At 38.9% G+C, this 11,230-nt stretch overlaps 1 protein-coding gene across 2 annotated transcripts; it reads right to left on the bottom strand.

The window, feature by feature from the left end:
• Positions 1-6,568: 6,568 nt before the first annotated feature.
• On the bottom strand, positions 6,569-8,663 carry LOC148019105 (uncharacterized). Of its 2 annotated transcripts, none has more exons than XM_087701207.1 (3): positions 8,551-8,663; positions 8,377-8,443; positions 6,569-8,285 (listed from the first exon to the last, which is right to left on the bottom strand). In XM_087701207.1, exons 1-3 carry the CDS (start codon positions 8,639-8,641, stop codon positions 8,081-8,083), a joined length of 363 nt encoding a protein of 120 aa, XP_087557333.1. In that variant the 5' UTR covers positions 8,642-8,663; the 3' UTR covers positions 6,569-8,080. The 2 variants fall into 2 exon arrangements, with proteins under 2 accessions (XP_087557333.1, XP_087557335.1); XM_087701209.1 differs by having other exon boundaries at positions 6,569-8,272.
• Positions 8,664-11,230: the final 2,567 nt, after the last annotated feature.

Below are 11,230 nucleotides of genomic sequence, written 5' to 3'. Positions count from 1 at the left end.
ACACGCACACACGTGCACATGTTACACACCCACCCACATATATGCACACGCACAAATAGACACATATATATACTCCAATAAGGTATCAGGCTTTACCCTGACTCATTCTACAACATTCTTTGTTGGAGATTCTTTACTTTGTAAATTGTTGTTATATATGATGTAAAGGAATTAAAAAAGATAGTTGTCTTTTGCAAAAAATTGTATTTATATAATTGGAAGGGATCTTTGTTATAGATATGTGGCAATAATCATGGTTTATGATGATAGCTTGTTTCTTCATTCATGGTTTTGTATTGCTATGTTAACACTTCTTGGTAACACACACACACGCGCGCGCGCGCGCACACGCACACGCACACGCACACGCACACGCACACGCACACAAAAGAAGAAGAAGAGGAGGAGGAGGAGGGACATAAGAGTAATAAAGAAAGGAGAGCCAAGAGCTAAAAAAAGAAAGAGGGGAGGGAAAAATGATGAGCTCATGAGGCCAGACAAATGGACACACAAATATAAATCACAGAAATACATACATACACGGTTGGCTTCTTTGTGAATCAACCTTCTTTGGTGTCCTCCCCATTTGTCTTTAGTCTACAATGCCTAGCTTTAGCCCAAGCCTTTGTGGCATGCTTTGTACAATAGTTTGCATTTTCACTTATGTGAAACCTAAAATGTTTCCAAAAATAACATGGGGTATTCTTTAGCTTCCACTCAACTATTATGTTTAGCAACTCTAGTGTTCATTCTTCTCAGTTGATGTTTGCCCTTCATCTTTGCTGAAACTTACTTTGGTGTCTTTTCCATTCATAAAGCAACAACGGATTTCTAGATCATAAATCTTACCATATCTACACAATAGGGGAAGAGGACCAATTTGTATGGTTGATAGAGGCGGTATAGTAGGCACACCAAAATATCAAACAATGTTTGTCACCATGTTGATTGAACCCATAGAACTCCACCAGCTTCTTGTCTTAGTTTCCCTATTAGAATTGTTGGTTTTGGAAGAAAACTTTGCAAAAGACTCTACCATATTGTTGAATGAATTTGTGCAAGATGTGCACACCTTTTTCGATAAGGCGATTGACTAAGGTGAGGGGAAGAAGCTTTCAAGATATCACAAAATGAAGACAAGAGGGATGTCACCAAGAGATTGTGAGGCCTCAAACCTTTGTACATCATATGGATGCCTTCATCTTTCTAGTTTTGGAGGGGTCATAAGCTAGACCTGAGGAACATGTTTGATTACAATAGTGAACATCTTCTTGACCTCTTTTGAGTCATCATAGATGATAGCTTGCAACGTTGGTGAAATCTTCTTGAGTGGATGGTTCTCCCATAAGTGGATATAGTGTTGCAAGCTCTTCAAGATCCACTGACCAATCCTCTTCTATGAGATTGATCTATGTGGAGGTTCTTTTCTAAGGGTAATGGGCTACTTCTTGAAAAGTGATCATAAAGCCCATCTCATGGGACATCTACCTAACTACTTGTAGGAGGTCTGAGATCATATCAACTTACGAGTAGTTCTTGTAGATTGATCATGAAGCTAATCTCATGGGACATCTACCTAACTACATGTAGGAGATCTAAGATCATATCAACTTTGGACTACTCATAAGTTCTTTGAGAAAGAATTGAGGTAAAATTATGTTCAATGTTGACATGGCATGGTGTAGCATGAATTGAAGCATAAACTCATCATCATTTTTCTCTTTGCTTGGGTCTATTGTATTGCACACTTCTTTGAATAACTATTCTTGCTAATGGTCGCGCATATTGTTGGTTACCATCACTTGATCTTTAAGTATGCTAGGTTCATGAATGGAAATAGCAAGGTTAGTGGGTATCCAAGCTATTAAGTCGTCCTAGTGCTTTTCCTTTGGCCTTGTCTGTGTTTACATTGGAAGTCTCAACAAGTCAAGAGAAAACATACTTGAGCTAATGTTTTTCATGTGTTAGCACCTTATTCTACTATTAGAGTTGGGTTTAGTGTTGGACTTTGCTATGGAGGGCTTCTTGTAGGTTGGCAATTTGGCTTTTTGTTTGTTAGAACTCCTAGTCAAGCACCTTTGGTCATTGTTGGGGCCTCTCAACAGGGATGAGTGCCTCCTTGAATCTCAAATCTACACAAAAAGAGAGAATGTGAAAGAGAGAAAGCCTCCTCAACTCTCAGAACTACACAGAAAAAGAGAATGTAAAAGAAAGAAAACATGAGAGAGAAGAAATAAAAAATGAGTAGATTTTTTCTTTGCCTTTCCCCCCACTAACACTAGGCATGCACAAAGGATCTAAACACACAAATGGTATGGTGCCTCGAATCTCGATACATTGTGTTTATCCATTAGGCTATGTTACCATGCAGACTTGAGAATACTTGATCAGCAAGCAAAGGTGACCACATAGGAATAATCATGTACATTGTTGACGCGCAATATGGGAGCATGCCTTATGTTGGTGGATAAACCTTTATTGGAAGAGGTGATTAGATGTGCATGGGAACTAGGGAACAAAAAGTAGTTGGTAAAAAAACGTTGAAAGAGAATTTTGAATGGTGGATTGATTGCAGGCTCAAATGAACAACACAAATATGGATACAAGCATGTGCCTAGTTTGATATGGTATCCCACTTCCCCCAATTTGGGGCTTTGCAAGTATGAATCAACAATGTATCCAAATGCGCCTAAATGGGTAGTAGTCATGCATGCAATTGATGCATATGGCAAGTGATGCCCCATACTCTATGGTGAACCCTTATATTATTGAGATGTCAAGCTCTACATGAGTTGCAACCACTACACACCTTGATGATGTGGCAGGATATTACACATTGGTATGTTAGGTGACCGACATGAGGATATACCAGTGATTCTATAGTTGGACAACACCCATGTAGTCCACCCTTGGTTATGGCATATTTATTGTGCTACTTCTTCTTCTCTTAGCAGGTTCACACTTAGTGATCACATGTACATACATTATGGTACTTTCATATTAGTCTTTTATCATGTTGTAGACTTAGTTCTTTTGTGTGGAAGAAGAAGAGGAAAGAAGAAGAAGAAGATTTCAACCCTATCTCTCTATGGTCTTAAGTCTCCATTGCTTTCCTGTGTGTGCTCTTAGATTCTTCACCTCTCTCCCCTCTTGTCTATTTCATGGTATGAGAGCCATCCCATGACTATGTAGAGCTAGATTGAAGGCTGAGGTGAAGGCATTGAAGCACGAAAGTAAGCAATCAAGCGACAAGTAAGAAGCTCTTCTACCTTGCTCAATTTGCCTTGGGCTATAGCCATAGGAGGCTCCTAAGGCTGGCAACACTATAGTCTCTAATTGCAATGAAACTTAATAAGCAAGAAGAACGGTGTATATATTGCAAATAAGCTCTTTAGGGCTTACTCATTGTGATTTTTTATATCCAAATTCATTTTGGCATTTATTCTAAACCTGCAAGTGATCCGATAATAGTTTTTGAATATACTATAGTTTCAACTGTGTTAGTCATTTACAAGTGCACATGCTACAAATTTCAAATCTATAAGGATTTAGGTGTCTATTAAGTTATAGACACAGAAGGTATTTGCATACAAATTATAGATTATGGTTATTATTATACATTCAATGAAAAAGGCTATGTGTTTAGTTATGGTGCACCTTGAATTAGCTTGCTTGCAGATTGTACTTTTTTGCAAGTTGTTTGTTTAGTCAAAATGTACGAGAACGTCAACTAGATTGTTAACAAAAAGCTTGATAAGAATAATTATCGTGTACGGAAGTTTAGGATGACAAATTTCTTGAAGTGCTAAAGGTGTTTGGAATTACGTTGAAGGAGACATGGTAATAGCAGTTAAAGTTCCTGCATGAAATGCTACTGTAGAATAGATAAAGGCTAAAAAAGATTGGGAGCTGATAGAAAGTCATGTATTTGTCATGAAGAGACCTAAGAGGAGAGAGAAGAATGTAGGAAAGAGAAAAGAAGAGTGCAAAGGAGAGAGAAATAATAGAAATGGAGAGAGAAAGACATAAAAGGAGAGAGATGCTTGGCAGCCATGAAAGGACATGAAGAAGCTTGAGAGATGAAGGAAAAAGTTGTATTATTATAAAAAATATATCATATTGTACATATGTCCTTTTACACCTTTTATATGCCTCTAATGCAACTCTTTACATTCCATGCCCACTCGGATGTTTTTGTCCTAAAAAACAAAGATGGGACTGATTACAATTTTCAAAGTGGTGGAAAAGAGTAGGGTGCTGCTCTATACATGTTAAAGACTCCCTAACATTCAAAAATGGATATGAAAGTTAAAGAATGACAAACTAAGGACCAAAGGCTATTTATATATATCTAGAGTAAGCCATAAAGACAAGGCTTTTGTCACTGAGTCATCAAGTAAGAGCGCATCTGATGGACAATGACCGTGCTGTCCATTGCAAACCCTGAAGTACTAAATCAGCAATATCTCTTGATAGGTTGATCCATGAAATAGTATGCATCATCCATGAAATAATATGCATGTACTTGTGGATCTATAGAAGCATAAGCAACTGAATCAAATAGAAACCCATGGTCATGGTCTTCCTCATCAGAAACTTCATAGGTTGCAACTTTAAACCCTTTATCTTCCTCTTATACTACATCAAAATTTTTCTCAGTATAACTATCTTCATCCTCTTCATCTAAAACTTCAATTACCAAGAATATCCTTGCATTCTTTACTTTGCATATGTTTGATCTGGTCACTGGTTAAATGTTGAGCTCTACTGGCTTTAGACACAATTTTGCCCACATCATCACTTTGTAAATCAACAATAGAATAGACATGCTGCTGTCCATGGTACTCATGATAAGCATGTGGTTGAGAAATAAATGATTGTTGCTCATAGTCATATTGCTGCCCATATAGATAATATTGCCTATAATAGAGTGATTGTCTATACTCACAATTGTACAAATTTAGCAATGATTGTAGTAATTCTTATTGAGTTGCTGCATCGGCCTTAGCGATTGATGCAACCAACACATGCTTGTCTTGTATATATGCTAAGCCCTCTTGCAAAACAACATTACCATAAAGATTTATGAGAGCTTTCAGAATGCATGGCTGTACCAACTAATCAATATGAGATGTCAAATGTTGGGCAACCGTTCTATCCGGACTGCATCTTCCACTTCTTCTGCCATCATGGTATCATCAAAACCCGTAAGTGTATGTGCCAATACATCAATCATGTCAACCATGCGAGCAATTGACTTGTTGAATTCCAAGTTGCTTATGATGCTCATAATATTACTACTAGATGCCATTTGCCTCCTATCGGACACTTAAGAGTTAAGATTGCCGCGTTGAAAATCATGGTTACAAATGTTGCCATGACCATCTTTATCCAAGGATTGACCACAGTATCTATTTCTACTCAATGGTGTTTGGATTTTCCAAGAGCACTTAGAACGCCCACATTGCTCAAGAGGTGTTCTTGTGCTCCAAATTTGTTGCTACTAATAAGATCCAACATTCCCAAACAAAGAACTACCTGTTTCATAGCTAACTTTGCTACTGAAACATTGGACCATAATCAACTTTTCGCATCCTGTTATCAATATTATTTTAGCTTTCTTGTAAGATATATTGGCTGGATCCGAGAGTTTCTTCCAAATTGTGATGTCACTACCTACAATTGCACATCTTAGATGCTTCTGATGCCATGAAGGCCACCTATGGGCTATAACAGCATCTATGTGATCACTGCCAATTATTGTTGCTCAGATTGTCCAAGAACCTACTGCTAAAGCAAATGTTTTGGAAGAATGGTATCATTGCTCTTATTCTAGATGAAGTTGTTGAGGTTTAAAAGCCTATTGCAGAGACTATAGCTGGCAGCAATAGTCACTATTCTTCTTGCTGCTCTTACCCCTACCACTATTCCTGCTACTACCAACTGTGAGTATGGTATTGCTATAGGCAAAATTATAGCATTGCTGTAGGCAGTTTCCTGCACCTCAAAGATGATCAACTGGAGTACTTCAAGAGTAATTTCCCAAAGTGATAGCCAGCTTTTGCAGAATCTAAACCCATGGAAACTGAACACTACACCAACAAGAGAAGAAAATGTTGACTGATTAGATGTTGGAGTTGTCATGATATCTCTCTTAAGTGAGATGTCATGGGCATCCCATTCTACTGATGGCTAAGCCACATCATATAATTCATCTCACATTGGCAAATGATCATCGGAATGGCATCCTAAGCACTGGACACAGATTTGTTTGACTAAGAAAGGAAGCATCCCATTCTATTGACGACCAAGCCACATCATCTAATTTGTCTCACATCAGCGAATGATCCTCAGAATGGCATCTTGAGCACTAGACACAGATTTGTCTGACTAGCAAAGGAAGCATCTTGAAACTATTCCATAGTCTACTGATTGCTTTCAGTGTATGGTAAATGCAATTTTGGATTTTGCAAAGATTGAAGTAAGGCACTTCGACAAATCTGGAATTCCCAAGCCAAGTTCTAAAAATCCCCAATGCTGAGTACATTCCTTCATTCAGCCTTGAACACACCATCAGAGCCTGAATGATCAATAATACAGAGTCACCATGACATCAATCATATATAATCAGCAGTCTCTTGCTGTCTCTGTCCTCATGAAGGATGAGTATGGCATTGCTAACTCTGCTATTCTACAGCCCCACAAATGTATGCCACATTGCTGGTATATCTGATCCCTCTCTCAGCAGTTGTCAAGCCACATCTGAATACCAAAGGTCCCTCTATTACTGTGTTATGAAACTAGCTGGCATCTGAAATAGTTGAAGAGCTCCATCAATCCAACATCTAAGCAAGAGAAGGCACATATTGCTGTTGTGAAGAACCTACACCTAGCATTCATGGACCATGTAACACCAGATCACCCCTGAAGAACATGCGTCTAGCAATGGCTCATCTGAGATAGACAACGTGATAGATTTGAGCCAATAATCTCAAGTCCATTATAAGTGCAGATCTACATTAAAAATTTTGTAGAATCAAGCACGAAAGCATCATTTTTAAGAAAATTGTATTCCGCTTTCTGGATCATGCCAACAAAGCAATCTCAGCTGGAGAATAGGCTTGTTCAGAACTTCTCTGCTGTGGAGTTTGACAATTTAGAAGTTCCTCCATCTGCACATGCATCTTCTCTCTATGTCTTTACAGCCAGCAAGCATGAATCAACACCAAATGTTTAGAGGAAGTAGTAGGAAAGAGGTTCTTGAGAACCTTCGCTTGTGAAGAATTTGAGCATGTGAATACAGAATGTTTCTAGAAATCTGAAGCCACTTGAAACCATCTCCATACCCCATTTTTTTGAACAGTGTTGCACATAAAGACTTCTATAGGTCACATGTTGGTCATCCAACAGGCTTGTTTTTTGCTTACAGTAGTTTGTGGCTACACTATCCCTCTACAGGTGGGTTTTGCTACTGCAGGGTGGGAGCTTGCCCTGAATGAATCAGAAAGTGATCTGCGCCTGCAATTTTGGGTGCCATTATTCAGACAGATGTACACACATCTATAAGTGATGGGCCTGGCTAGCCAACTAAATGGTTTTGCTGTAATCTCCACCGAATTGATGGTAAGTGCCCCTACACTGATCAGACCACAAGTATTTACCTTGCCAATGGGAATCGGTTCTTATAAAATCATCACACTACAAAGAAAGCATTTGCAGCTCTTGTCAATGGTATCATAATATGCTACTGTCAAGATTGGTATTACATGGAGCCTTTAAAAGTTTGTTGGCATTGCTGTAATTTCAGAGAGAGGCTCTAGGTTTTAGAAGATAGCCCTTATCTCTCTGATGTTCTCGATAAGGAAGGCCTGAGATGTTTGTGCGTGGACTTCACAGAAGCCCTTATCTGTCTTTGTACTGGTAAAACTTGATGATGATTATATCATTGTTGGTAGTGACCTAATTGGAAACTTGCGAATCTTGTGTACAAACATGTCATAGATAGTTGCTAGCCTTGTCAAAATGCCATTCTAATATGAAGTATTAGCCTATTCCTGAGTTGCCATTGTAATATGAAGTATTAGCCTGTTGTCGAGAACAAGCCCCACCCAGACACTCCAACTCTTGTTCTTTCTTCCAAAGTTGAGCTAGATAGTACTGCCCTTGAACCTGCACCTCCATCATCTTCCTTGGATAAGCAGGCCTCATTTGATATCAGCCCTTGAAATTGCACTAGGATTTTATGTTCAATTAATCCTGATTCAAATAGCATCTGTGCCAGAACTCTTGCAAACTCGAGATCAGGCATTACAAACTGTACAGTAGGAATTCACAAAGAATCAAAGAATCATGGGTACAATGATTGGAGGCTACTACCTCAGATAGGCAATGACTGGAGGCTGTTGCCTTGGACATGCGAACAAGAGCTCGTGAGGCTTCTGCACTAGAGAGCCAGAGATCAACAAAAAAAAAAAAACCCGATCAAACAGGTTGCCTCCACAGATCACAACCACACAAGTGCCAACGGCAAGATGATCAGAGGAGAAGTACTGCTTAGAAGGAGAAGATCAGAATACGATCTCCTGGAAGAAGCCCGAAGCGTTCTCAAGAAGCTATGGATGTAGAGCCTGTGGTTTACCATGAAACTTCGAAGAGTTTATGTCAGTTGAAGAAGAAAAAGAAAACTCTTTAAAAATTACTTGTGCCTAAGTATTCCCTAACATCAGTGAGGCCTCTTTCTCCAAAATACCTATGAGAATTACCTAAAACTAAGTGACAACCTGTTATTTTGACCATCCATTGCCATATTTGTTCCTTCTAATTTCAAAGGTCTCTACATTTGTCTTCTTCCACTTGTAGGTGTCCTACAAGTCATGGCTAGTCATAGTCCATGTCCTGTACTTACAATACTTGTCTGAAATAGAATTTTCCTGAGTAAAAGAATGAGACTAGACATGAAAAAAAGGAAAGAAAAATGGATCAAAGGACTAGGCTTTGATACTTCTTGTCACGAAGGGATCCAAGAGGAGTGAGAAAAGAAAGAAGAAGAGTACATAGGAGAAAGAAAGTCTAGATGAGGAGAGAGAAAGACTAGAAATGAAGAGAGAAAGACAAGAAAGAATGAGAGAGATGATTGGCAGCCATGAACGGACAAGAAGAAGCTTGAGAGGTGAAAGACAAAGTTGTATTATCGTTTTAAAAAAATCATGATGTACATATATCCTTTTACACCTTCTATATGCCCTATGATGGGCTATTTGCAAGAATTTGAAACCCCCACTATTGCATGGAAGAATTTGGCAAGGATACTCAAAGTAAACATAAAGGCTAGAAAGCTGCAGCTCAAGTCAAAGCTAAAACCAAGTGAAAATAGAACGCTTGTCCATTAATGATTATGCCTTAAAGATCAAGAGCATTGTGGAAGCTCTTGGATCTATTAGTGTGGTTGTGGATAATGTAATGATGTTGTGTATGCATGCTTAGATAGACTTGGAGATGAATACAAGAGTTTTAGGTCATCTATGAATATGAGGGATGATATTCCTAATTTTGTTTCTATGCTTATACTTGAGGAGAAGAACCTTGGCTTGGATTCCTCTTCTTCTAAAAAAAGTAAAAATAAGTTTGAATAGGTGTTTTATTCTACTAGTAGAGGTAGAGGTTGTTGCAAAGACCAAGGTGTGGTCATGGTCAAGGTTATAATGTATATCAAAATGAAGGAGGACAATCTCGACAAAGGGGGAGTCAAAGAAGATTCTGATAGGCAATAGAATTTTGGTGATAGCAAAGAGTGTTGGCATTGTGGTCCGAAAAAGGGCGTATTTCTAAAAATTGCTTAAAAAAGAAGGTTAAAATTAGAAATGGAAAAAAGCAACAAGATAGTTATACATCCAAAAATAAAAACAATGATGATAGAAGTGAATATTAATTTATTATGCATCCCTTTATGAATATTGATAGTTTATCATGTTGAGAATTAGCAATCACACTCAACAAAACAGCCTCTTTGTATGGAGCCTCAGGGTCAAGGATATGCAGGCTAACTTATCCCATATGCACAATGGTGCCTACTACAGTTTCCTACTTTCCTATAAAGCATTGTACTTGCTTCCTTTCTTAATGCAATGATAGTACTCTTTTCTTTTCAGTGAAGTGTCAATGTCATTGTCCACATACACAAGATTGTGTTTATGAGTCCAAGTCTCAATCTTGGAACCTAATTCACTTGTGTAACAAACAATGTCCTTGTCTTCTCCATCATGAGTCCACACTTCTCATTTCATCCTCCATAGCTTTCGATTTTGCCATGCTCTAGATCCCGCATTTCTCACATGGTATCAGAGCCCAGTTGGGCATGGCATTGCTTGTCTAGCCTCTCTTGATTCCTTTCAACCTCAGTCTAGCTCAATGTCAGCTCATGACTTCATCTCCCAACTCTACTCTCACTGAAGCTTCCATGGCAGCCATAGCCAGCAGCACCCTGTCAGATTGAGCTGCTTATATCTCACTCCACAAGTCAAATCTCTTGGAGCTTCCTTCTGGAAAAGTATTCCTCAACTCACAAAGCTTCCCTGTATCACATCAATCCAGGACATTGGACCATCTGGAGCTCAGCATTGTGAAAGTCCTCAATCTCTGCTCTGTGTCTGCCATAGCCAGACAGGACCTACCTTACTTGGAGCTTCCATAACTCTTCAACCAGGCCATTTCAGCCCACGATTTCTTCTAGGGAGTTGTTCCTCTGCTCAAGGCGCTTCATCCTGGCACAAAAATCGACTGCATTACTGCGCCCTGGCTCCAGCATTGCGAAAATCGCAGAATCCTGTCAGAACTGCGCATGCTTCTGTTCGACGTGTCTGCGTGCTTCATACAGGCCACAATCTTGACAATTATGATAGGGCTTTGGTAGCCCATGAAGTCAGCTTCCTAGGCATATAAAATCTTTTGAAAATGATCCACTGTAGCTCCTGCAATCAGCAAAAAACCAGGCCCCTGTCTCAAAAACCCTAATTTCACCATAGCCAAAGCTTCAAAATTCTGACATTTTTCACTGTTTCTCTCACTGAAGTTATCAACAGTGATTTTAATCACTGAGCAATACTCTCTGAAGTTCATTAAAGTACTGTCAATCAGATCTGAAGGCATCAACATCAAATTAAGAAGGGGAAGATCACTTGGATTTTAAAAGAGTAAAAGACTTTTGCAGATTTGGTATTCATTGACACTCAGT

Source organism: Lygodium microphyllum, chromosome 20, assembly GCF_053477565.2.
Source record: "Lygodium microphyllum isolate KBCC chromosome 20, Lygodium_microphyllum_v1.1.10, whole genome shotgun sequence".
In the NCBI taxonomy this organism is placed as follows: Eukaryota; Viridiplantae; Streptophyta; class Polypodiopsida; order Schizaeales; family Lygodiaceae; genus Lygodium; species Lygodium microphyllum.
This window is presented reverse-complemented; position numbering and strand designations above follow the sequence as displayed.

Bases quoted from the DNA above. Each gene is read 5' to 3' on its own strand.
- LOC148019105 (XM_087701207.1), bottom strand. From the start codon at position 8,641: ATGGTAAACCACAGGCTCTACATCCATAGCTTCTTGAGAACGCTTCGG. The intron at 8,444-8,550 runs GTACTTCTCCTC...CTGGCTCTCTAG, and splicing joins TGATCTTCTCCTTCTAAGCA to TGCAGAAGCCTCACGAGCTC. The intron at 8,286-8,376 runs GTAGTAGCCTCC...CGAGTTTGCAAG, and splicing joins CCAGTCATTGCCTATCTGAG to AGTTCTGGCACAGATGCTAT.